The sequence below is a fragment of the Marmota marmota genome, unplaced genomic scaffold, assembly GCF_001458135.2.
Source record: "Marmota marmota marmota unplaced genomic scaffold, marMar, whole genome shotgun sequence".
NCBI classification, from domain to species: Eukaryota; Metazoa; Chordata; class Mammalia; order Rodentia; family Sciuridae; genus Marmota; species Marmota marmota.
In genome coordinates this window covers 12,774,448-12,797,001 of record NW_026000082.1, presented here as the reverse complement: position 1 = coordinate 12,797,001, position 22,554 = coordinate 12,774,448, and the positions used below count along the sequence as shown (strand labels likewise).

At 43.5% G+C, this 22,554-nt stretch overlaps 2 protein-coding genes across 8 annotated transcripts in view; both read left to right on the top strand.

The window, feature by feature from the left end:
- Window positions 1-7,783, top strand: part of Scp2 (sterol carrier protein 2) — a 113,454-nt gene extending 105,671 nt beyond the window's left edge. For both annotated transcript variants that reach the window (XM_015484986.2, XM_015484985.2), the window contains 2 exons: window positions 4,039-4,118; window positions 6,752-7,783. In XM_015484986.2, the coding sequence (XP_015340472.1) occupies window positions 4,039-4,118; window positions 6,752-6,847 (176 nt within the window). In that variant the 3' untranslated portion in view covers window positions 6,848-7,783. The remainder of the gene's footprint in view (window positions 1-4,038; window positions 4,119-6,751) is intronic.
- Window positions 7,784-16,408: 8,625 nt separating this feature from the next.
- Podn (podocan) overlaps window positions 16,409-22,554 on the top strand; it is a 34,360-nt gene continuing 28,214 nt past the window's right edge. For 3 of the 6 annotated variants that reach the window (XM_048815363.1, XM_048815362.1, XM_048815361.1), the window contains exon 1: window positions 16,414-16,495. The gene's annotated coding sequence lies outside the window, so the exon portion shown is untranslated. Of the gene's footprint in view, window positions 16,496-17,046; window positions 17,173-22,554 lie in introns of those variants that run through there. The other 3 variants (XM_048815364.1, XM_048815360.1, XM_015484982.2) reach the window with 3 other exon arrangements.

Here is a 22,554-nt window from a genome sequence, read left to right as displayed (position 1 = left end):
GGAGGGGTGGAGGGAGGGGGGAGGAAAGGGGGAGAGAGAGGGAGGGAGGGGGGAGGGAAGGAGAGGGGGAGAGGGAAAGAAGGCACACTACTAGTGACCTAACTTCTCCAACTAGATACTACCTCCTAGTAGTCCATCCAACTATGGATGAATCCACTGATGAAGTCAGAGTGCACATGACCTATCATTGCCCAAAAGCCCCACCTTTGAGCCTTGCTGCATTGGGGATTATGTTTTCACCATATGAGCTTTTGGGGGCATTCTAGATCCAAACTATAACAGGAATGTTTGCATCTTTCCTATAACCGAAGAAAGCCATAGAATACAGGAGTTGGGAGTATGGGCTTTGACAACATGAATCTGCTGTGTGATCTTGGGCAAGTTTTTTGACCTCTCTAACTCTCATAGAATTGTTATAAAGATCAGATGAGGCCAGGTATGTGAACTGCTTAGCATTGTGAGGGTACCATAGATGTCAGTATTACAGCAGCCACAGATTGCACCCCTACCCCAAGTCACCTTTCAGTGACTAGGAGTCCTTTCTTGGAATATTAGAACCAGGCCCAACTATCTCACTTTGTTAGCTTTTTACTTCTCTCTCTCTCTCATATATATATATATAAAATCTACAATAGAACTCATTTTCTAGACTGTAAATTCCTTTACTTTGAAGGCTTTAAACCTTTTTTTCCCCATAATAAGAGAAAATTTCATTAGTAACTAGGATAGAATGACATTGAGTTAGAGACTCTTCCTGAGTTGTAAGACATAAAATAAAAACATTTTTTCTCTCTCTTGCTAGTTATTTAATAATATGGGCATGCCATGCTTTAACAGTTTACCTCTGTCTCATATTAAGGCACAGGTTGACTGAGCCATTTACTGATTGCTCTTTATGTGCAAAGCATTCTTCAGTAGCCTGGGAACACAACAGTGAACAGAACTGATGAGGCTCTGCCCCCTTGAAGTTTTTATTCTCTTGGACAAATACAAGCAGAAAAATATGTAAATACATAAGGTGGTTTCAGATAAGTACAGTGAATAAAAAGTAGACTAGAAAGTGCCTTGGTTTTGGAAAGTGGTCAACTTTAATTTGAGGCAGTCCTCTTTTTTTTTTTTAATTTTCTAATCCTTAATGAGAGGTGGAGCCAGCTGCTAAAGCACTATTGTTATGTTGGTAGATTGCCTAAAATATCAACTGCTAAAAAAACTGGTCTCTTAGTGAAATTTTCCCTTTGCATTTGACACATCCCATTTGCCCAAGGTAAACATGGCTGATTTAGCAAGGAGATATTAGTTCTTGTTGTTCAGTCTTTTTACTTTGATGATACTAAAATTAACATTTTAAATGTTGTATTGTTTAGGCAATATACACCTGGCATGAAAAATTTAGAAAAAATAGAGAAGAGTACACCAGAATTCTACCACATAGCCCAGGAATTGGTGAATTATGCATATAGACCAAATATAGCCTACCACCTGTTTTTTGTGTTTTTTTTTTTTTTTGCTTTGTTTTGGTAATATTTTTATTAAATTCTAGCCTGTGGTAAAAGGCATAAATCTAAGTGTACAGCTGATGAATGTTTGTAGATGCACATACCTCCCAGGTCAGGATGGAGAATGGTGCCAGCATTCCATAAGCCTCCCCCAGGCCCTACCCATCACCATCTACATTGTGTTCTGAATCCTTCACCACAGATTGATTTTATTTATTTTGGAAATTCATATAAATGGAACCATACAATATTTACTCATTTTTAAGTCTGGCTTCTTTCACCTGGCAGCCTAAAATTTCAGTATTATGGTTGCATGTAGCAATAGCTTGTTTTTACTGTGTGAATGCCCTGGAATTTGTTTATTGACTGATTGTTTCTTAACGTTGTTCCCATCTTGGAGGCTTATTCATAAAACTGTTCTGAACGTTCTTTTGTCTTTTAATGGATCTGTTCTCATTTCCATTGGACATATACACAGAGGTAAAAATGCTAGGTTATAAGGTACAGTGTGGTCAAACGGGTTTTTAAGGTAGATGCACTATTTTATATTTCCTTCCACTTAATATGAGAGTTTCAGTTCCATGTTTTTGACAGTACTTGATACTGACAGGTTTTTTTTCTTAAGTAATGTTCATTGAGGTATAATTTTTATAGAATAAAATCTACCCTATTTAGTTGAACAATTCTATGAATTTAGACAAATGCATAGATGTATAACCACTACCAAAATTCAAGATATAGAATATTTCCACCACCACCCCCAGAAAGTGTCCTCATGTCCCTTTGTAGTCATCCCCCTCCTCCTGCCCTCAGGACCTGGCCAGCACTGATTTGATTTCTGTCCCTGTAGTTTTGCGTTTCGTACAGTGTCATACAGATTGTATCATAAAAGTGTAGCTTTTGGAGCCTGCTTCTCTCATTGAGATTCATGCATTGTTGCTTGTATATTATCAAGTAGTTTCTTTTTTGTTGCTGAGTACTTTATCCCCTCACTGGTTGAAGCATATTTGGGCTCTTTCCAGCTTTGGACAATTACAAATAAAACCACAATAAATGTTCACATACTGGATTTTGTGTGGACGTAAGTTTTCTTTTCCTTTTGGAAAATGTGTAAGTGTAGGATAGCTAGTTCACATGGTATGTGAACTAGCTATGTAGTTTATATGAAGCTTCCAGTCTGTTTTCCAGAGTACCTGCAACTCTGCTATTGGGTTGACTTTTCAGTTGCTCTTCATTCTTACTAGTGCTGATATAATATTTTATATATATATATATATATATATATATATATATATATAAAATCACTACCCAACTCTCTCTCTCTCTCTNGACACAGTACCTTTATTTTATTTATTTATTTTTATGTGGTGCTGAGATCGAATACAGTGCCTCACACATGCTAGGCAAGTGCTCTACCACTGAGCCACAACCCAGCCTCCCCACCCCACCCCCACCCCTGTGTCTGATTCTTTATACAGCAAATTTGTTAACTTTGGATCTAGGTAACTGTATTCATTTTCTTTTATTGCATAATAAATTATCACAAAATTAGAAGCTTAAAATAATACACACATTTATTGTAAATGTCCATGGTTAAGGAGGCTGAGGACACCGTCACTGGGTCCTCTGCATAGGGTCACACAGGCTGCAATCAAGGTGTTGGTCAGGGCTGGGCCCTCATCTGGAGGCCTAGCTGTGAATGGGTTGGCATCAGGCTCACTCCATTTGCTGGCAGGATGCATTTCCTATGGATGTGAGAATGACAGCTATAGTATTTTACTGGCTCCAGGTCAGAGTCCCTCCAGCTCCTGAGGAAGCATAGCCCTCTCTGTGAGAAGGTCACTCATGGCAGCTAGTTTATCCAAAGCCAGCAGAAGAGTCACTAGTGAGTCTGCTAGTAAGATGGAGGCTTATATAACATAAGAAAAATTTCAGGACTGCCATTCCCTGACTGTCGCCACATTCTTTTGGCTAGAAGCAAGTCATAGGTCCTACTCAAATTGGAGGGAAGGGGATTACACAGTGGCATGTATATATGACAAGAGGCAGAGGTCATAGGGGTCACCTTAGATCTGTCCACAATAACTATTAGTAATTTATTGCTGTCTAAGTGGAAATATTGCTGTCTAAGGGGACAGATGTTTGTCCTGTTCTTATGTATTTGGATACTGTTTTAAGCAGAAATGAGATCATACAGCTTTTTTTGGTAACTGGCTTATATAGCAAAGTCATGTGTAATATAACATGAAAATTTCTTCAGGTCAGTAAGTCTGGATTCACATCATCCCTTATAATGACTGCATTGTATCCCATTGTATGACTATACCATAATTTACTTAATTAATTCATTCAGTTAGATATGGAAGTTGTAGTCTATGCACATCTTACTAGGCTATTATAGAAGTGTAGGTGAATGCCCATTTCCCTATGCTGCTTCAGACTGGGTATGGTTCTATTGCAGTCAGTGGCTCTTGACTAAAATGTATATGGAAACTGAACACTCTCCCTTTTCTCTTCCTTCTCCTTCATGTCTCTGTTTTAGATAAGAAGGCTGACTGCACAATCACCATGGCTGACTCGGACTTACTGGCTTTAATGACTGGTAAAATGAATCCTCAGTCGGTGAGTTTGATGTATATCCTGTTACTAGGTGGATCTTTTAGCCTTCCCGTTCAACTTCCTTCCTGAAGTGCAAAGTGGTCAGACATACAAAACTCAGTGTTCTCCCAAATGTTCACCTAAAAATGGCAGGCACCTGTGCAGTGAGCTATGTGCCAGACACCCTGTCCTATGTGCTGGAAGAGTAGGAAATAGGTCCATGCTTAGAGTAAGCACAGTTTGGAACAAGACAGGTCTTAAAAAATCAAATGTGGCCAAAGATCCAAGGTGCCATACTTGGTTTGAAGTCACTGGGGAGGGTGGAAGAAGGAGCAGCTACGTGTTCTAGACCATCAGGGGACGCCTCACAGAGGAAACAATAAGGAGTGGCCCCCAGGATAACTAGAAGTTAGTAGTGCACAGTGGAGAGGAACTCACGCTTCCAATGGAGGGAGGATGTACTGGGAACAGACATCTTTGCCCATGTTCTTTTTTTTCTCTGAACTGTCCTTCCCTGATGTCCTTCCCTTGTCTTTTGAAATTAGCTCAGATGTTATCTCCAAGGATTTACTTCCAGGTTGTTGGGGGGATATAGCAGTTCCTCTTTGAACCACTTACTGGGCTGCTAGCTTAGCACTTACCATAGTGCCTTAATGTGCCTGTCCCCATTAGATTGTGAGTTTCAGAGGACAAACCACATCTTATTGATCTTTGTGTTTCTAGAACTTAGCACAATGCCTGATGCTTTTAGGGTTTATAAACTGTTGCTGGATTAAATTTTATTGGTCTAAAATGTATTTATAACTTGTTTGGATCATCCTGGTCCCCAAATGATCTATTGACTCCTTATACTCAGGTGGCACAGCATTCAATAGACAGGACAAGCTGAACTTTCTGTCAACTTGATACATTGACAAATAACAACAAAAAACTAAAACCTTTCTTTTAATTTCCTGAGCCTTATTCATTTCAGGTCCTGTTCCTGTTGTTCCCTGGTAATTCATAAGATTAGCCCAGACAACCAACTCTGACTCCCACTTATATTCTTTTTTAAATGCCTTTTAGAAAGAGATGTGCCTGTGTGCCATTTTAGCTGAATCCACACCATGGCATTGACATTTCTACCCACAGAGCCTGCTCCAGAAACCTGGACGAAACAGAGGCCACCAGTATAGGAGCTGGCTGTCATCCTCCTTCCCAGCTGCTATTCCCAGTCCCATGGCACATACTGTCCACAGTCTTGGCAGGGTTCTCAAACTTCACACATCTGCTGCCCTCATTCCCTCAGTTTATCTATGTTCTGCCTCTTTGGGGGGGGAAAGGTGTTAGCTTATTTTCATTCAGCACCTGTTAGCATCCAGTGGAATTAAAGATTAAAATGGCAGACATTTCTATTAATGTGATAATGGTCTTCCCTTATGCTCAGTAGAGGATTTGACTGGAAATCATTAAATGCAATGGAAATTCTACTTTCAGTGTTTGGCTACAGTTGAAACAAAGCAATGTGCTCTCCAGTCTAAAAGCACACATGAAGAACACCTAGGGGCCAGATTAAAATGATCCTTATGTTTGGGTTCTCTAAAGAGAGAGATTCATGTTTTCTCTATTAGTTTAAAAAAAAAATTTTATTTTTTAATTTAAAAAAAGGAGAAGATGATGAGTTTCTCTTGGGCTGCTACTGGTCCATATTTCTAAGTGACATATGTTAAATATATTGTGTCTGAGAGAACTGACCTTTAAATCATCAGACAGAGGCATTGTGCCATATAAAGAGGGAAATATTTAGTTTGTCCAGACAGAGGAGAAAAAAAAAAAAGGAATTAGTCACCCTTACCGGGAGGTATAGAAAAAAACAGCAAAGATCCTTACTTTTCAGTGTACTTGTGTAAAAGCTAAGATTATCAGAAACTTTTCTCATCTAGCTCTTATTTACTTCAGGAATTGAGTTAAAAAACTGAGATCATGTCAAGAAAATCATGCTTCAGTCCCAACTTTGCTATTTCTCTAGAGTTTCCCCAGGATTTTGTTACATGGTAACATTTCGAACATTGTGTGATCTAATCCCAGGCCTTGTTAAATGGAACAGCTCACAGCCCCGCCCTTCAGAGTGGTCTAATCCCTCTCACTGAGCCAGAGAGTAATTTGAGCACCTACAGCAGAAGGCCTGTCCTCCTGAGGATGGAGAATCCATCCTTTATCAGGGATAGCAAAGAGCAAAGCAGTTGGTGGCATTTCATCTGCATGGTATTGAATCCCAAGAGTTTTCCAAATGTGTTTTGAGTGTGCTTCTTCTCCCAGCAGTTTACTGAGAATTTCAGTTTGTATTTCCAACCCATATGTAATGTTTTTAAATGAAAACCATCTAGTATGAATTTTCTTTGCCTAATATTGAGGAAAAAGTACCACCTTTGAGTAAGGCAGGTAAAGACAGATTCCGTTTCTAAAAGATGTTCCTTCCAGTGCTATAGGTAAAGCATGTCCTTTACATATTCTTCTTCCTGAGTATTCTGGTTCTGTGTCTATTCCAGAAAACCAAATGTTGTATTTTGAATAAAGTTATGTGATGTAGATACCAGATCTCAGGGATGGATAGTTTAGAAACATTAGCAATCTCAAAACAAAAACCACCAAGTAATAAGTATTTTTTTGTCTTACAGGCCTTCTTTCAAGGCAAATTGAAAATCACTGGCAACATGGGCCTGGCAATGAAGTTACAAAATCTTCAGCTTCAACCAGGCAAAGCTAAGCTGTGAAGAATTCCCTTTGGCAGCTTTGGAAAATCGAGATGAGATATATAGATCTATATCCACATATTTCATTGTCAGAACTTAGACTGAAACTACACATTGGCAAATAGCATGAGACAGATTTGTTAAATGGGTGTGTAACCAATTGTGTTTTTCCTATGCTCTTGGTAAACAGAGCCTGATGGTGTCCTACTGCTTTGAGGAATTGCATACAACTGTGCATGACAAAGTTAATATGGTAATTATGGCTTGGGGTAAATTAGTTTCAGAATAAAATTAGGAACAGTAAAAAATCTAAAAACTATGCAAACAAAAGCTCTCATTTTGCTTAGAAGTTATATTTAAGGATTTTTCTGCTGAAGATTCAGTGTAAGTTTTTCTTGGGAGAACTAGGGAAGAAACAGAATAGCAGAAGCTGACCAGTAATTAGTGTTATGCACTTAATGACCCGAATCAGTTTCTTACTAATAATTAAAATTCTGTACTGAGATTTCAAAACAAAACAAAACTTGTAAACTTTTGCATTTCATGACATCAGAAAAGATTTTTTTTTCTTCCCAAATAAAGTGATAAAATCAGAGCTTGTGTTGGAGGGGAGGGCATTTATAGCAAACACAGGCCTATTTTTAAAGTAAAAATATTTGTAAATGGGTTTCTTTCTTGAAAAATCAGGGTATTAGTGTCATAAAATGCTGTTGCTAAAAATAATTGAAAAAAGTTTAATTTTAGATGCATAGTTTTCAAATTATTATCTCATAATCATTTAAGTTTATAAAGCTCTCAGCTTTTTATTATAATTTTTCTTTTTCATATTTGGTTAATTATCTGCATTTATCTTCCTAGTTTTTCTAATTCTAATGTTATTTCTTACATCTAAGATACGGGATAAATATAATGCTTTTGGAAGAATGTTTAATAGAAAATTAAAATAACTCTTGCTGATCTCCTTTGTTTCATTGTGTATGTTCTTTCTGCTCAGGGTTTTCTAAGTGATGCAGTATAAGAGAAACGTTGGGCTGGGGTTGTGACTCAGTGGTAGAGCGCTCGCCTAGCACATGCGAGGCCCTGGGTTCGATTCTCAGCACCACATAAAAATAAATAAATAAAACAAAGGTATTGTGTTCAACTACAACTAAAAAATAAATATTAAAAAAAAAAAAAGAAACCTTGGAGTTTACCAGCTGAATGCTTCTGGATAGTGCCTGCTGGGTGCTTTGACATGACGAGACCAGCTCTCGTTAGGGAGTCAGTGTGGGGTCATGGGAAGAGCACCAGACCAGGGCCAGGAAACTTGCTTCTCTATTTCCTAAACTATTCAAGGAAGGGATTTAAGTAAATGGTCCCTGAGGGTCCTTCTGCTCTGATAATCCCGAGAGTCTATGCAGAGCATAACAGAGCTGTTTGGGAGTTATGCAGGCCCACTTTCTTTGTTACTTTAGCTATAAAAAACCCAGATTGTTTGATTTGTTTTAGATGTTTGGAGCTCTTGCTGGCATTCAGCTTTGTATGTTCTGTGACCAGCAGAATAGTTTTTGGTGATAGGGCCAGAGGATAAATTAAGCCAATACAAGTTGATCCCAAGTCCCATAGAATAAATTCAGAACTTGACTTCCTATTCATAGTGACTTCTTCCTCTGACAAAAAAAAAAAAAATGACTTTAAGAATGAAGTTCCAATGAAATGATAAATCTACTGATTTGGATTTGCTGTATTGTTCTGCCCTCACTGGTCCCTGAAAACAGGAGATGCCTGAAATAGACTTTAGGATGATCCTATTAAAAACAAAAACTGGTTCTTGGAATAGAAATGTATTTGTATATAAATAAAATTTATGTGTACAACAGGTACTTACTGGAAAAAAAAAAACTATCAGTTTTATTTTTTCCCTAGTGTTATGGTTTAGAGGTCAGGGTTAAAATTGTTACTAGTTGTGTTGCCTGATCTGTACGAAAACAGTGCTGGTCCCTGACAGTCCTCAGTAAACATGAGTTCCCTTCCATCCTCACCATTACCACCACCATTTGTTCCTGTGATAGGCTATCTGTAATGTTCTATCTCATTTCTGGAGTCTAGTCCTTTTCATTTGTTCATTTACCAAGTTTTTATTGCGTGCCTATCATAGATAAGGTACTTTCTAGAAAGTAGAGTTTTGGGCACTGGAGATATTGGTAAGTTCTTCCCTCACAATGCTTACAGTCCACTGGGAGAAAGTCAAACTGAAATGCCATGCAGTAGGTGATCAGGGTGTGGTGATGGAGAATCACAGTGAAGGTCTTCTTTAATGATGTAATTAAGGGAGACATCTCTGAGGAAGTAATTTTTAAACTGAGCTCTGAAGGTTAGGAAAGAGCAAACCATGCCAAGGATCTTGCATTAAAGGGTAGAAAGGAGCTTGGCTCATTCTTAAAATTGTAAGTGGCCATATACGCAAGTGAGAAGGACAGGCCCAAGATAAGATCAGAAGGTACATAGGAGATAGTTATATTGGAATTTGTTCTTTATGGTAAGACTTTTGTGTTTCATTTTAGTGCAGTTGGAGTGGTTGAAGATACAGCTTTACATATTTATTTTTCATACTGCATGACTACCTTGCTATCTTTTTCTCAGTATGGAGCCCAGGCTAACAGAATAACCACTATCTAGAACATCATTTTGGCAGAGAAGAGAAAAAGTGCTCTTAAAGCTTCCACTCAGAAGTGATACATATCACTTTTGCTCCCATTTTATTGTTCAAAGAAAGTCATGTGCCCCATTTAACTTCTAAACCCTACCATGTGCCAGAAAGAAAGGATGGAGTTGGAATATTTGTGAATAGAACTGATGGCCACCAAAGCAGTGAACTGAAAGCAGGGGAGTGAGATGTCTCCAGCTATCCCCGTAGCTGCTGTGTAGAGAACATGTGGGGCTGAGGGTTGCAGAATGGATGTCCACATGCAAGAAGATGGCAGAGTGCAGTAGGGTGTCAATAGTGGAGATAGATGTGAAAAAGTAGGCAGAGGTAGAGCTGGCAGAACCTGGTAACTGGTCCTGTCTCTGCCTCCTGAAGCTAAGTCAGGACAAGACATTCAGGCCTCACCAGCCTTTAATTTCTTCCTCTGCAAAAGGGGGACCATTCATTTGGGGGTAGATGTGTCTCATTAGACCATAAACACCTTGAATATAGAAACCATTATTCATCTCCGTGTGTCCAGTGTTAACGTAGTGGCCCATCAAGTTAAAAGGTTCAGTCACATATAAATATCCTTCCATTTTCCTCAATATTATTGTCACTTTAAGGAAAAAGAAACAGGAAATTAAAGCCTATAGCTAGCATCTTTACCATCTGAAATTTTAGTGGTTTTAGAAAGTAATACATTAAGAGCAGGCCTGGAATGGTGGGGAAACTTTGGGGCCCATCTGATGTGGGTTTTGTTTCTAGCTGTGGTACTTAAATAGCTTTGTGACCTTGAGCTAATAATAAGTAAGGACTGGAAGCCTGTTTCTCCCTGTATGAGATGGCAATAATAGTGCCAACCTGTGGTTGTAAGGATTAGCAATTGTAGCTGTAAAATGTCAAGTACACAGTAGGTACTCAGTGGATGAGGCCTAGTATTATTTAAGAGATTTGTCTCACTTGAAGAAATTCACTGGTATATTCTGAAATAATCCTTTGGGACCAGATAATGGGCTGGCTTCAGGATGGAGAATAATTTACTTTTGTTGACTATCTGCATCCTTACAGTTACCTCAAAAATCACTTAAAATTAATAGCTTCTGTAACTAATTGAATGGGTATAGAATTATTTGGTATGACTTTCAGAAGGTTTTCATTTGGCCAAAAATTATAGTTCCAGAAGTCCATGCCATGATTGCTTGTTGAACACAAAGAAGGTACTTGATGTTATTGACTAGAAAGGAAAGGTAACTGGCCAGATAGTACCTCCTAGTAAATTACTCCGTGGGGTTGAAGTTGTTTAGAGACAACACTGACATGAATTAGGAATTTGTACTAAATGGCTCATGAGGGGCCTGAAGGGTTTACATGCTATCAGAAACAACAGCCAACTCTGGCCAAATTTTAGAGTTTTTCTCAATAGAGTGTTACAAAATCTTCTGGAAAGGGCCAACATTAGATCTATCTGGAGACTGCTGCAAACAAACAGTTCTTTAGTTCTTGGTAAGAACAGAGAATATTGGGCCAGATTTCTGGCCTTTAAGAAATGTGGAGTCTGATTCCATTTGGCTGTAACTTTAATCTGGTATGACATTTTAGCCAGAGTTCTTGAAGAAATGTTTTTTCAAAAATATATCCAAAACTTACTGCAAAAAGTGATGTCCATTTAGCCTATTATACTAATAGTTATTTAAATACTTTGTAAATAGTCACAATACTGTTTTCAGCAGCATGTAGTAAGCACTTGACCTTTTAGTTGCTGTATCTGTAGCCATAAACTTTTATGTAGAATTGGGGAAAATGGATGATAGCCTTTTATTTGTCTAAATTGTAGGCAGAGAAGCTGTTAGTACTAGTTTTCTAACCAACTACCCAACAACACTTAAATTTTCCACTGCAAGTTATTGTGTAATTCGCCTTTTGGAACATGGCACCTTCTGTACTGTGCAGACCATTGTCTGTTCAAGAGTAGATGTTAGGACAGAAATAAATGGAAAAGGGTTTTGGGCATGAAGACACAGTAGTGTGGGAGAATGACTGACTTAGGCAGGCTGAAAGAGGCTTAGGATTGGCAAAATGATACCCAAAGGCAGGGTGTGATATCAGTTCACAAATATTTGAGAGATGGAAAGACCGAAAGAGGGGGAGGAACTTTTTTGCTTAGTTGTTAGAAGTAAAGGGAAAAATAGATAAATTTCAGACTGAAAATCATTGAACTTCCTGACAATAAAAATTGGTCATGACTGGAAACTCCAGTCAGAGATGTTCCTAAACCCCACTGCAAACACTGAGAGCCTTTCATTTCAAGAGATGGACGGACATTAATAGTGGCTGAAAGATCATCTGAGTGGGAGGAAGTGCTATCTCATTGACAGCCACTTGAGGATTTCTCTTTTTGCTTTATCAAAATATTTGTTTGTTTTTTACTTGTTTATACCCTGACTTGTTCAAAATTTACTTTGGAGCAATATTCAAAAGCCTTTACATTTTCATAATGTGAAAAAGGCTTGAGGTGTTTTTCTGGTTTTTTTGGGGGGAGGGGTGTTGGCTTGGTTTTGTCCTTTTTTGTAGTTGGCTTTTATTTGGCCTAAGGTATTATAATCTTCAAACCATAAAACCCTAGCTGCAGCATTGAAGACCATGCTCAATGGAGTTGGAATGTGAAGACAAGTTTGAACCCTGCCCCAAGCACTCAGGCCACCGAAGCAGGTTTTGAATCCTCCCTGAGCATGCTTCCTAAAATAAGGGGCAGGAATAGCACCAGGCTTAGAAGTCTGATGGTATTCACTTGGTTTCTGTGTTCTGGCTCTTTCTCAAGGCTGAAGTGGAGATATTGCTACCCTGGGCTCCCATCCGGAGGCTCTGGAGGAAAACCTGCTCCTGTGCTTATTTGGGATGTGGGCAGAACTCAGTTCCATGCTCCAAAGGACTGAAGTCCCAGTAGGCAGCCTGAGAATGTTGCAGCTTCTAGAGCTGCCTCATTCCCTGGCTCATGGTCCCTTCCTTAAAGCTAGTCAAGTATGTCTCACATTTCAAATTTCTCTGACCGACCATTCCTCTTCAGCTCTCCTACCTCCAGCCACAGACATGTCTCTGTTTTTAATAGCTCACATAATTAGACTAGGCAAATCTGGAAAATCCATGACAAACTCCCTATTTTCAGGTCCATAACCTTGGATTGGTAGAATGCTTGCTTAGCATGTCTGAGACCCTTGGTTTGATGCTTAGCACTAAGGAGGGGTCTCTGTAGTCTTAATTATAGCTCCTAAGTTCTTGGTGTCATGTAACATATTCACAGATTCTAGGATTAAGACGTGGACATCTTAGGGGGCATCTTGTGATCTACCTATCACAATGATGTTTTTTAGGGCTGGAAAGGAGACCTCACATTACATGAAATGAGGTTCTTGCCCTGGAAGGCTCATAATCCAGTGGAACAAAGTTGAAAAATATAATAATATGGCAAGAAAAGTTAAATAATGAAGAGTCTTCATAAGATGTTGTCAGAGTCCAGAGACTTTGTGTACCTGATGGCACAAAGTGGCTTTTCCATCATTCTCTGCTTGTTCCTTGGTGAGTCTTATCAAGATCCTTCAGATGGTATCCATACACCCCAAATGACACCATGTGATTTGATCAAGCCACTGTTGTAGCTCAGTATTAATAAGGAAAGGTCTTGGGCCATCAGCTCAAGGTGAGAGAGTAATCTTCTCTGATGATGAAATATAACAGCTCATTGCTCCTTTCTCCCTTTTCTTCATCAGACCCTCTTGAGAGCATTCCTGTTCTTCGGCCCCAGTTATCTCTACAGTGTCTGTCTTTCCTCCATTCTGAGTGTTCTTTGTTTCTGTTTTGTTAGAAAGCCCTTGTCCCAGGTAGTGGCAAAGTTCTGTTTGATTCTTACCACTTAACATTACTGTTTTAATATCTACTGAATGCTAGTTAGGTGTGGATGATAGTTATGTAATAATTACAGTTGCCATTTATGGAATGCTTATCATGTACCAGGTGCTTTACAGAATCCCATACTTGCAACTCCCCATTTAATGTAGACATTCTGTGATGTGTAGGTACTATTTTTATTTTCATTTGAACCCAGGTCTACATTCAAGGCTTGCATGATACTTTGCGCCACTGTAATATCAAATAGGACCTGAAATTGGGGAGCAGAATGAAGGAGTTGAAGTAGCAGGTAGAGTTAGGAAACCCAAATTTCAAACTCAACTGTCTTTACAATTTATTTATTTATTTATTTTTGGACCAGGGATTGAACTCAGGGGCACTTAGCCATTGAGACACATCCCCAGCCCTTTCTGTGTGTGTGTGTGTGTGTGTGTGTATTAATTTTGAGACAGAATGGCAGTTATCAAGAATACAAGCAATAATAAGGATGTGGGGGAAAAGGTATACTCATACATTGCTGATAGGACTACAAATTGGTATAATCACGTTGGAAAGCAGTATGGATATGCCTCAGAAAACTCGGAATGGAACCACCATTTGACTCAGCTATCCCACTCCTCGTTCTATACCCAAAGGACTTAAAATCAACACAATTGAGTGAGGCAGCCACATCAATGTTCTTAGCAGCACAATTCACAATAGCTAAACTGTGGAACAACCTAGATGTCCATCAGTAGATGAATGGATAAAGAAACTATGGTATCAAAGGACTGAAAAACAGCATACTACAGGGAAATAGCCACATCAATGTTTATTGCAGCACAATTCACAATAGCTAAACTGAGCAACCAACCTAGATGCCCTTCAGTAGATGAATGGATAAAGAAAATGTGGTATATATACACAATGGAATATTATTCAACAGTAAAAGAGAATAAAATCATGGCATTTGCAGGTAAACGGATGGAGTTGGAGAATATAATGCTAAATGAAGTTAGCCAATTCCAAAAAAACAAATGCCAAATGTTTTCTCTGATATAAGGAGGCTGATTCATAGTGGGGTAGGGAGGGGGAGCATGGGAAGATTAGATGAACTCTAGATGGGGCAAAGGGGAGAGATAGGAAAAAAGGGAGCAAGGGGGTAAAAAAGATGGTGAAATGAGATGGACATCATTACCCTAAGCACATGTATGAAGACAATGGTGTGAATATACTTTATATACAACCAGAGATATGAAAAATTATGCTCTATATGTGTAGTGTGAATTGTAATGTGTTCTTCTGTTATATATAACAAATTAGAATAATTTTTTTTAAAAAAACTAGTGTATATACACAATAAAATAGTACTCAGCATTGAAAGAGAATAAAATTATGGCATTTGCAGGTAAATGGATAGAGTTGGAGAATATCATACTAAGCAAAGTAAGCCAAACCCAAAAAACAAAAGGCCAAATGTTTTCTCTGATTAGTGGATGCTGATCCATAATGGGGGAGGGGCAGAATGGAGCAACTTTGGGTAAAAGGGAGGGTGGGGAGGGGAGGGGGCATGGGTCAGGAAAGATGGTGGAATGAGACAGACATCATTACCCTAGGTACATATATAATTGCATCAATGGTGCAATACACTACATAAAGTAAAACCAGAGAACTGAGATATTGTGCTCTATTTATGTACAACAAATTGAAATGCATTCTGCTGTCATGTATAACTAAGTAGAACCAAAACAAAAAAAATTTTTTTTTTTGAGGCAGGGTCTTGCTACGTTGTTCAAGGCCTCACTAAGTTGCTGAGGCTGGCTTCGAATTTGTGATCTTCCTGCTTCAGACTTCCGATCTTCTGGGATCTTTACAACTCTTCTAAAAGCTAGAAGACTTGTTTCTGGAGCACCAGGATTGCCTCAATTTTCCCACCAGAGACCCTCAAAGGGTCTGTGCCTCAGACAAATGATTGTGTCCATAGCATCAGGCAGCCACAAAGCATGCATGGACATTGGTTTGGCAGTGCCTTTTTCAGTCAGTGGGTGATGGAGAACAGTGAATAGTGTGCCAAGGGGCTGGCCCTGGCAATTACAAATGTAGAGCCTACTTTCCCCTGGGTTGGGATGACAGGATACTTAAGATTTAGGACAGTGCCTGTGGGCACTCAGTATATGCTGGCTCTCACTGTCCTAGATTTTAGTTCATGGATATTCACGTTAATAGAATCCTGTTCTTTTAGCTGCACATGAATCTAGGCTCATTGTTCAGAAGACACCAGATGTATCTCTCTGATGGCCCCAGTCCAATCCTGTGAATCACACCAACTCCTAAGTTTGGACCCAGAGATGACTGGAACTTGAGGCCAAAGAAGGCAAAGTATTTCCTTTTCTCATTCTGCTAAGTTCTTGAGTTAGTGGTGTAATGGAAACAGACAGCTGTGGGTTCAAATCCAGGCTCTACACTTGCCTCTCATGTGTCTGTTTCCACCCGGAGAGGGCAGTGAAGAGGGGTAGATTAGGGCTTTTCCCCAGTCCTGCCAGTTAATGGTCTTTTTACTCAGCCACTCGCCCGTTTGGAAGTCATCTCCTTCCTTGTAGGATGCCGCAGACGGTGGTCTTCATAAGCTTGTGAAGAACGGAGTGATGCACTTAATGCACATGGTGTATAAACAGGATGCCCTAGTGGGCAGCGGCAGGAGTGAAATATCTGGAGCATCTTTACATGAGCCATTCATTTTTCAGGGCCTACGCAATTTAGGTGAATAAATGGTCCCACGATTGACTTATTTATCCAAGCGCCAAATGAAGCAGCTATGGGTGTCCTGTCTGTGGGCCAGAGTAGGTATGAGGGAGAGGCTTGTTCCGCAGCAGAGGTGCCAAGTACCACCTCAACCAGCCCCACTGCCCTCCACCACCGAAGTCCCTGGCTCCAACAGTGTTGCTTCAGCTGCTAGTAGTTAATGCTCCTTTACTTGGAACCGTTTTCGAGCTCCTGGGAGCAATGTGATGCCGCGAGGGCTCACTGTTCACCACCCGCCCGCCTTGTCTTCTTGCTGCGACCGGGATCTGCAGGCATCCTATTCCCAGCCCAACTTACCGTCTTTCAAGGTTCACCAGGTTGTGGCCCAGGATCATTGGAGGATGGGTGCGGAGGATGGGGTAGAGAGCTGGGAACTTTTCCGGGAAGGGGCCCAGCAGGATCTTGGCTGGCGGCCGCGTTAGCCACGGCTGGAGACCCCAGGGTAGGAGAGTGAATGGAAAGGTAGTCATGCCTGGAGTGGTCGCAAAATCCTCCGTCACGAGGAAGAAGCTGCGATCGGAGCCCCTGAGTGGAAGAAGCCCTCTCCCCCGCCCTACTTTCAGGTGCGAGGGCCTAAAGAGGGTCGAGTTCCAAGGTGGAAGGCTGGGAACTAGGAAGCGTTGCGGGCTAGACACCCCGCCTTCCCGGTCTGGGGGGGCGTGGTGCGGCGGCCCGTGGGGCGGAGGGGACGGTGAGGCGGCTCTGCCTCCCCGGGAAGTAAGGCCCCGCCAAGCACAGCGCCGGAGGGTGCAGGCCCTCCCCTCCCGCGCCCGGGGGGGACCCTACGCCTGTGTCCAGAGGAGGCCGGCGTCCAGCAGATGCACGCGGGGTGGGGGGGGGGGGAGAGGCGGGGAGAAGAAAACTCACAACAAAACTTGCGTCGCGGCGCGCACGGCTCGACTTGAATGGAAGGAGCCCGCGTCCGCGGAGCGCAGCGGAGACACGGGAGAGAGTGTTCAGTCGGCGGGGCGCGGCACCGCGCGGGGCGCAGCAGGTACCAGGCACCGGCGGCCGGGTGGGCCAGGGGCCGGGGGTCGAGACTGGGCAGCAGACTCAGACTTCCCCTCCTTCTCGGGACACCTCAACAGCTGCCTGGGGCGGAGCCGCCGCACTCGTCCCCCGGTCGGAGCCTGCAGGAGGGCATACCCGGAGATCTTCCCCTCGGGTGCGACTCCTGAGCGATCCCGACCTGGGCAGGGAGGGGCCTTTTCTCTGGTCGGGCTAGTCCTAGACCCCAGGCCCCTCCTGCTGCGCACATCTGGAAAGAATCTGTGAGCGGATGGGGCGGAGGGAGATAGTGGAAGGACGCAGGCGGGGACTGGGAATGTGGGGGCAGGTGGAACTGGAGAGGGATGCGGACCCCGATATTTAATATCCCCGGCCCAGAATATCCCCGCGTCTTTTCATGGTATTCATCAGGTTCTCCTGGGCCCAGCCTCCAACCTCATTACTAGCCGAGAAACTGAGGCCCAGAAAGAGGCAGAAATATGCCCCTAGGGCAAGTCGACAGGTGAGGCGCACCCGCGCCCCTGCCTCGGGGTCCTGTGGGGCTCGGCTTTGCGCCCCTGTGCCGCACCAGCCCAGCGCCGCGCACTAGTGGAGCCTGGACTCAGTCTGTCTAGGCGGCTGATTCCCAGTAGGACAGCCGGACAGGACAGAGGTAGGGGCAGGAAGAAGGGAAGGCAAAGAGCGAGGTATGCACCTTACAGCCAATGCAGCGGAAGCCCCTGGTTGTGGTTCCCCGAGCCACAAGCATGGCCTGAGAGCGAGGCGTTGGAATACCTGACGCACCGTCAGGTGTAAGAGGAGGTGGTGGCGGCGGCAAGCTCCCGGCAGCGTCAGGGGCTGGAGCTGGGAGGCAGCTGTAGCCTGAACTGCCGGAAAGAAGGAGGCACTGCATGCAGCAGGGGCGAGCTCCCGGCCCCGTGCTGCGGCACCGACCTCTGATGGTCAGCAGTCTGAAAATACATGGGGACCAGTATACCAGACCTGAGCATTGGCCCTTTGGCTTTGGGCCGGCTAGGGAAGATGAAGTTGCTCTCTGCCTTTGGAAGGCCAAAGCCAGGCAGGAGGGGCCCATCCAGATCCCCGGGCTCACACCACTCCAAGGTAGAAGAGCCCACCACTCAAAATAGTCTGTGGGCTGTCCTGGCAAGGATCTGTGGCTGGTCTGAGTGTTCCTGTCCACGCTGGGGTTCAGTCTACTCCTAGCCTAGAGTGCAAGTTAAGAAGTGTCAGATTCACATGACTGTTTTCATAACGATCTCGCATACTTTGTCCATTCTGTCTGAATCTTGGGAAGGGAGGAAGTTGCTAATGGTGGAGACTTTAGGCCTGGTGGAATCATGTATAAGACCGCTGATCACCATCTGCTTGGAACCCATGATAGCTCCCTATCACCATAACCTTTGCATAGTGGCTGATGCTCTTGGCAACCTGCCCCTAGCCCCAACTTCCATTCTCCTTAAACACACCTCCCTTTACCCCATCCCCACTCCTTGCCTTTGCTCATGCCCTTTCATCTGCCTAGAGTGCCTTCCCTTTAATTACTTGGAGAACTCCTACTCAACTTTCAAGAAAAATTTTAGCCCTGGTCTTGTTCTATCTATCTATTTATTTATTTATTTTTGTAGTTGTAGATGGACAGAATGCCTTTATTTTATTTTTTATTTTTTAATGTGGTACTGAGGATGGAATCCAGTGCCTTACGCATGCTAGGCAAGTGCTGTGCTACTGAGCTACAGCCACTGAGCTACAACCCCAGCCCCCTGGCTTTGTTTTTAACATACTAATCTGTAAACTGAGGAGTCAGACCAGATAATACTGCAAATCTTTTCCAGTTCTGCTCTTCACAAACTAATTCATTCAACAAACATATTCCTGAGTACCCACTCCATGTCTGGGGAGTCACAGGAGGCTCCACTGAGCTTCCAAGGACCAAGCTGGCAGGGTGCTGTGAGAGCACCCAGGGAGCACCCTAACCTAGAGGAGGGAGCAAAAGAGGCTGTCCAGAGTAGGGGAATTTGAGGAGGAGATTTCCGGGGATGGGCAGCAGTGGGGTCCCCTTTGTGTTTGAGTTCTGAACCTGCAAACTAGGAAGGTAGCATCAGTAAGATGTTGCTGTCTGGCTCAGCACAGAGCAGGTAGGTGATCACTGAGTACTTACTTCACTGACCTTGAATGGAGGAAAAAGGTGGTTCTGGGGGCCCAGGATCTGCCCCCTGGCCTTTCCCTCTTCTTTTTCTAGTTCTGCATTAACCCCCACCCCCACTTCTGGCCTTGAGGTTTGGTTGGCAGCACGTGCCAGTTACCTACTCAGTAATAGTGACCCTGTGTATGGAAGACCTACTTGGTGCCAGCATCAGGCAGGGCCCATCCTGTCATTTAATCCTGGGGAGTAGCTCCCTCTGTTTCCTCGGCTTGTAAATGGAGGCTCAAAGCAGTGAAGTGAGTCCTCCGGGCTCACACAGCAGTCAGGTTAGGACCTGTGTTCCCCTATGTCTAATGTTCTCCACCCAAGGAAGAGATTGCCATAGACTAAGCTGCTCTAAGGGTTTGAGTTGTCCCTCCCCAGGTAGACTTGAAGCTCCTGGAGACCCGGGGGTCTGCTTCTCCACTGCTCTTCCCATGTGGCCAGGCACTCAGAAGGAGCCTTGGGGCTTACCTTGCTCAACATTCTTATAAGAATAGATGGGAAAATTGAAACTCAGATGGGTCAGTGGTGTGCCCAAGGTCACACAGCAAATCAGGTAGCAGAGCTGGAGCTGCCCAGGCTTCCATGGTCCTGAGGGTGGCTTGGAAAGTGGAGGACAAGGAGGTGCCACTGCAGCCACCACTCTTCAAGACATGACTATTCTTCCTACCTTTCCATGGAATCCAGTCCCTCCTCTCCGTCCCTGAAGCCCAGCACCTCCCTCTCTACCCAGGGTAGGCTTGTTTTCTCTCCCCTGTGCCATTCACAGCCTCACAAGCCACCCCTAGCCTGCCTGCCACACCCCTGTCCCTCCACAGCCCATCTTCCAGAGATAAGGCTCATACTCCCTGGCCTTACCTGGCCTAGACTTGTGTCCACTGCCTCCACCCATATCACTCCCAGTCCCCACCTGTCACCAGACAGTCTAGTGAGCTTTGTAGATCTAGTGCACAGCATGGACTCTCTTGCTCCAGGCCTTCACACACACTGACCCCACCCTTGCCTTATTTTCCATTGGCCTGATATTCATCCTTCAGAATGGCTAGACCAGGCTTCACTTCCGGGAAGCCACCTCTAGCAAGATTAGGCTTCCCCTGGTCCCCTATGTTCTCTTAAGCGTCCCTCCATCCTATCCCTGAAGATACTGGGATCATCAGACTCAGTTTACACATAACGCTGTGGGTCAGCATTATCTAATAGAATTACAAGCCACAAATGCAATGCAACATTTCCTAGAAGCCATGTTAAAGAAGTAAAATGAAACAGGCAAGTTTAATTTTGTTTAATATATTCAAAGTATTATCGTGTAATTGGTATAAAAATAAATGTGAAATTATATATATTTACATTTTTTTACTACATCTTTGAAATCCACATATACTACATTTTACACTTACAGCACAGCTCAATTTGGACTAGCCACATTTTAAGTGCCACATGTGGCAAGTGGCTACTAGAGGGGACAGTGTGAGCCTCTTAAGGGGAGGAGGCTGCACCCAGCTGGGCTTGTCCCAGGCAGAGCAGCACAAGACAGCACTGAAGACATAGGCTGGGAGCTCAGCTTGACCACTTAACAGCTATTATAATGGCCGACCCCCATGGACTTCAGCTCCCCTATCTGTGAAGTGATGGAAACATTTTCAGTATGGTTCAGAATGCTAATATAAATTAAATATTTGTACAGATGTAATTTACAGATTTTTTTTAGATACAAACAGAAGATAAGGGAGAAAGACCAGCCTATCCAGTCAATGTACAAGGTATGAGGCACCTGAGCTCCTTCCCCTAGATCCTTTGTCCCTGGTCTCCTGCCCTGAGTGAATTTAGGGCTCAGGTTTGGACCTGCACCCCTCTCCCAGGGACCTTGTCTGTGGTGGGGTCAGACAGCAGGGAGGGGAGGCTTGCCTCAGTCTAGTGCTGGCAGCTTCTGGGCTTAAGGCTGTGGAGCCAGCTGTAGGGTTCATAGTGTGCCAGGGGAGTGGCAGTCTGTGGACTGGCATTTGGTGAAGGCACTGGGGCAGCAGAGGTGTGGCAGGGTGAGCATGGGTCCAGGCAGGTGTCACTCACTGCTGCCAACTGAGCCCAGGAGCTGGGTATATGCTGGGCTCCCTTGTTCTCTGTCTGACCGGGAGGCTGGGAGCCAAGTCTGCCTGGACAAGTGGACCTATGGGTGAAGAAGTCCCGGCTCTTCTCTCTCCTCACGTTTTTTCTTTCTAGGGCTTGTCATCCAAGGGATCCCTTTACACTGCCATCCCAATATGGGTAGGAAGTGGTTATTGGTACTGGGGTCCATTGTTTCCTCCAAAAGAAGGGCAGGACCTTATCTACCTCACCTGTGTCCCCAGCACCCAGTGCCAGGCTGGGTGCAGACAAGTCTCACCTTGGAGAATTGGCTGAGCCAATGAGGATTGCAAAGCTGTATCTGAAATCCATAGCGGCCAGCTGCAGGGCTGGATTTCGTAGATGGCCAGCATGTTGGCAACATCTTCTGAGAGCAGGTGGGCTTGTCTGACCAAAAAGCCCAGGTGAGGTCTAGACAAGGGGAGGGAAGAGCAGGGGATTCTGGAGTGGGCAGTGGTGTGGCTGGGAGCGAACCACACCATGGAGCATATGAGTAGTGGCAGGAAGAACTGACATTGATTGAGCATTTACTGTGTGCAGTGTGTTGCTCTCGCTGACCCTCTCAGTCTCCCATGATGGCAATTCTGATATCATTCCAAAGACAGATGAGAAGCTAAGGTTTAGACTGTTTCAAAACTTTCCTGAAGCTGGATGTGGTGGCACACGCCTGTAATCCCAGTGGCTTGGGAGGCTGAGACGGGAGAATTGCGAATTCAAAGCCAGCCTTAGCAAAGGTGAGGTGCTAAGCAACTCAGTGAGACTCTGTCTCTAAATAAAATACAAAAATAGGGCTGGGGATGTGGCTCAGAGGTCAAGTGTCCCTGAATTTAATCCTTGGTACCAAAAAAAAAAAAAAAGTTGCCTGAAGTCACACAACAGTTAGGGACCAGAGCTGAGATGACAGCCCTGGTTGTGTGCCTGCAAAGCCCACTTGGCCATCTGTGTGATTGTATCCCCATTTCCCAAACTCTCCCAGGCCCAATTTCTGGTCAGAACCTTATAACCCTGATGTTGCCATGGGAGCGTTTTACTGGGCCATGTGTTTGTGGCTGCGTTGCTCCA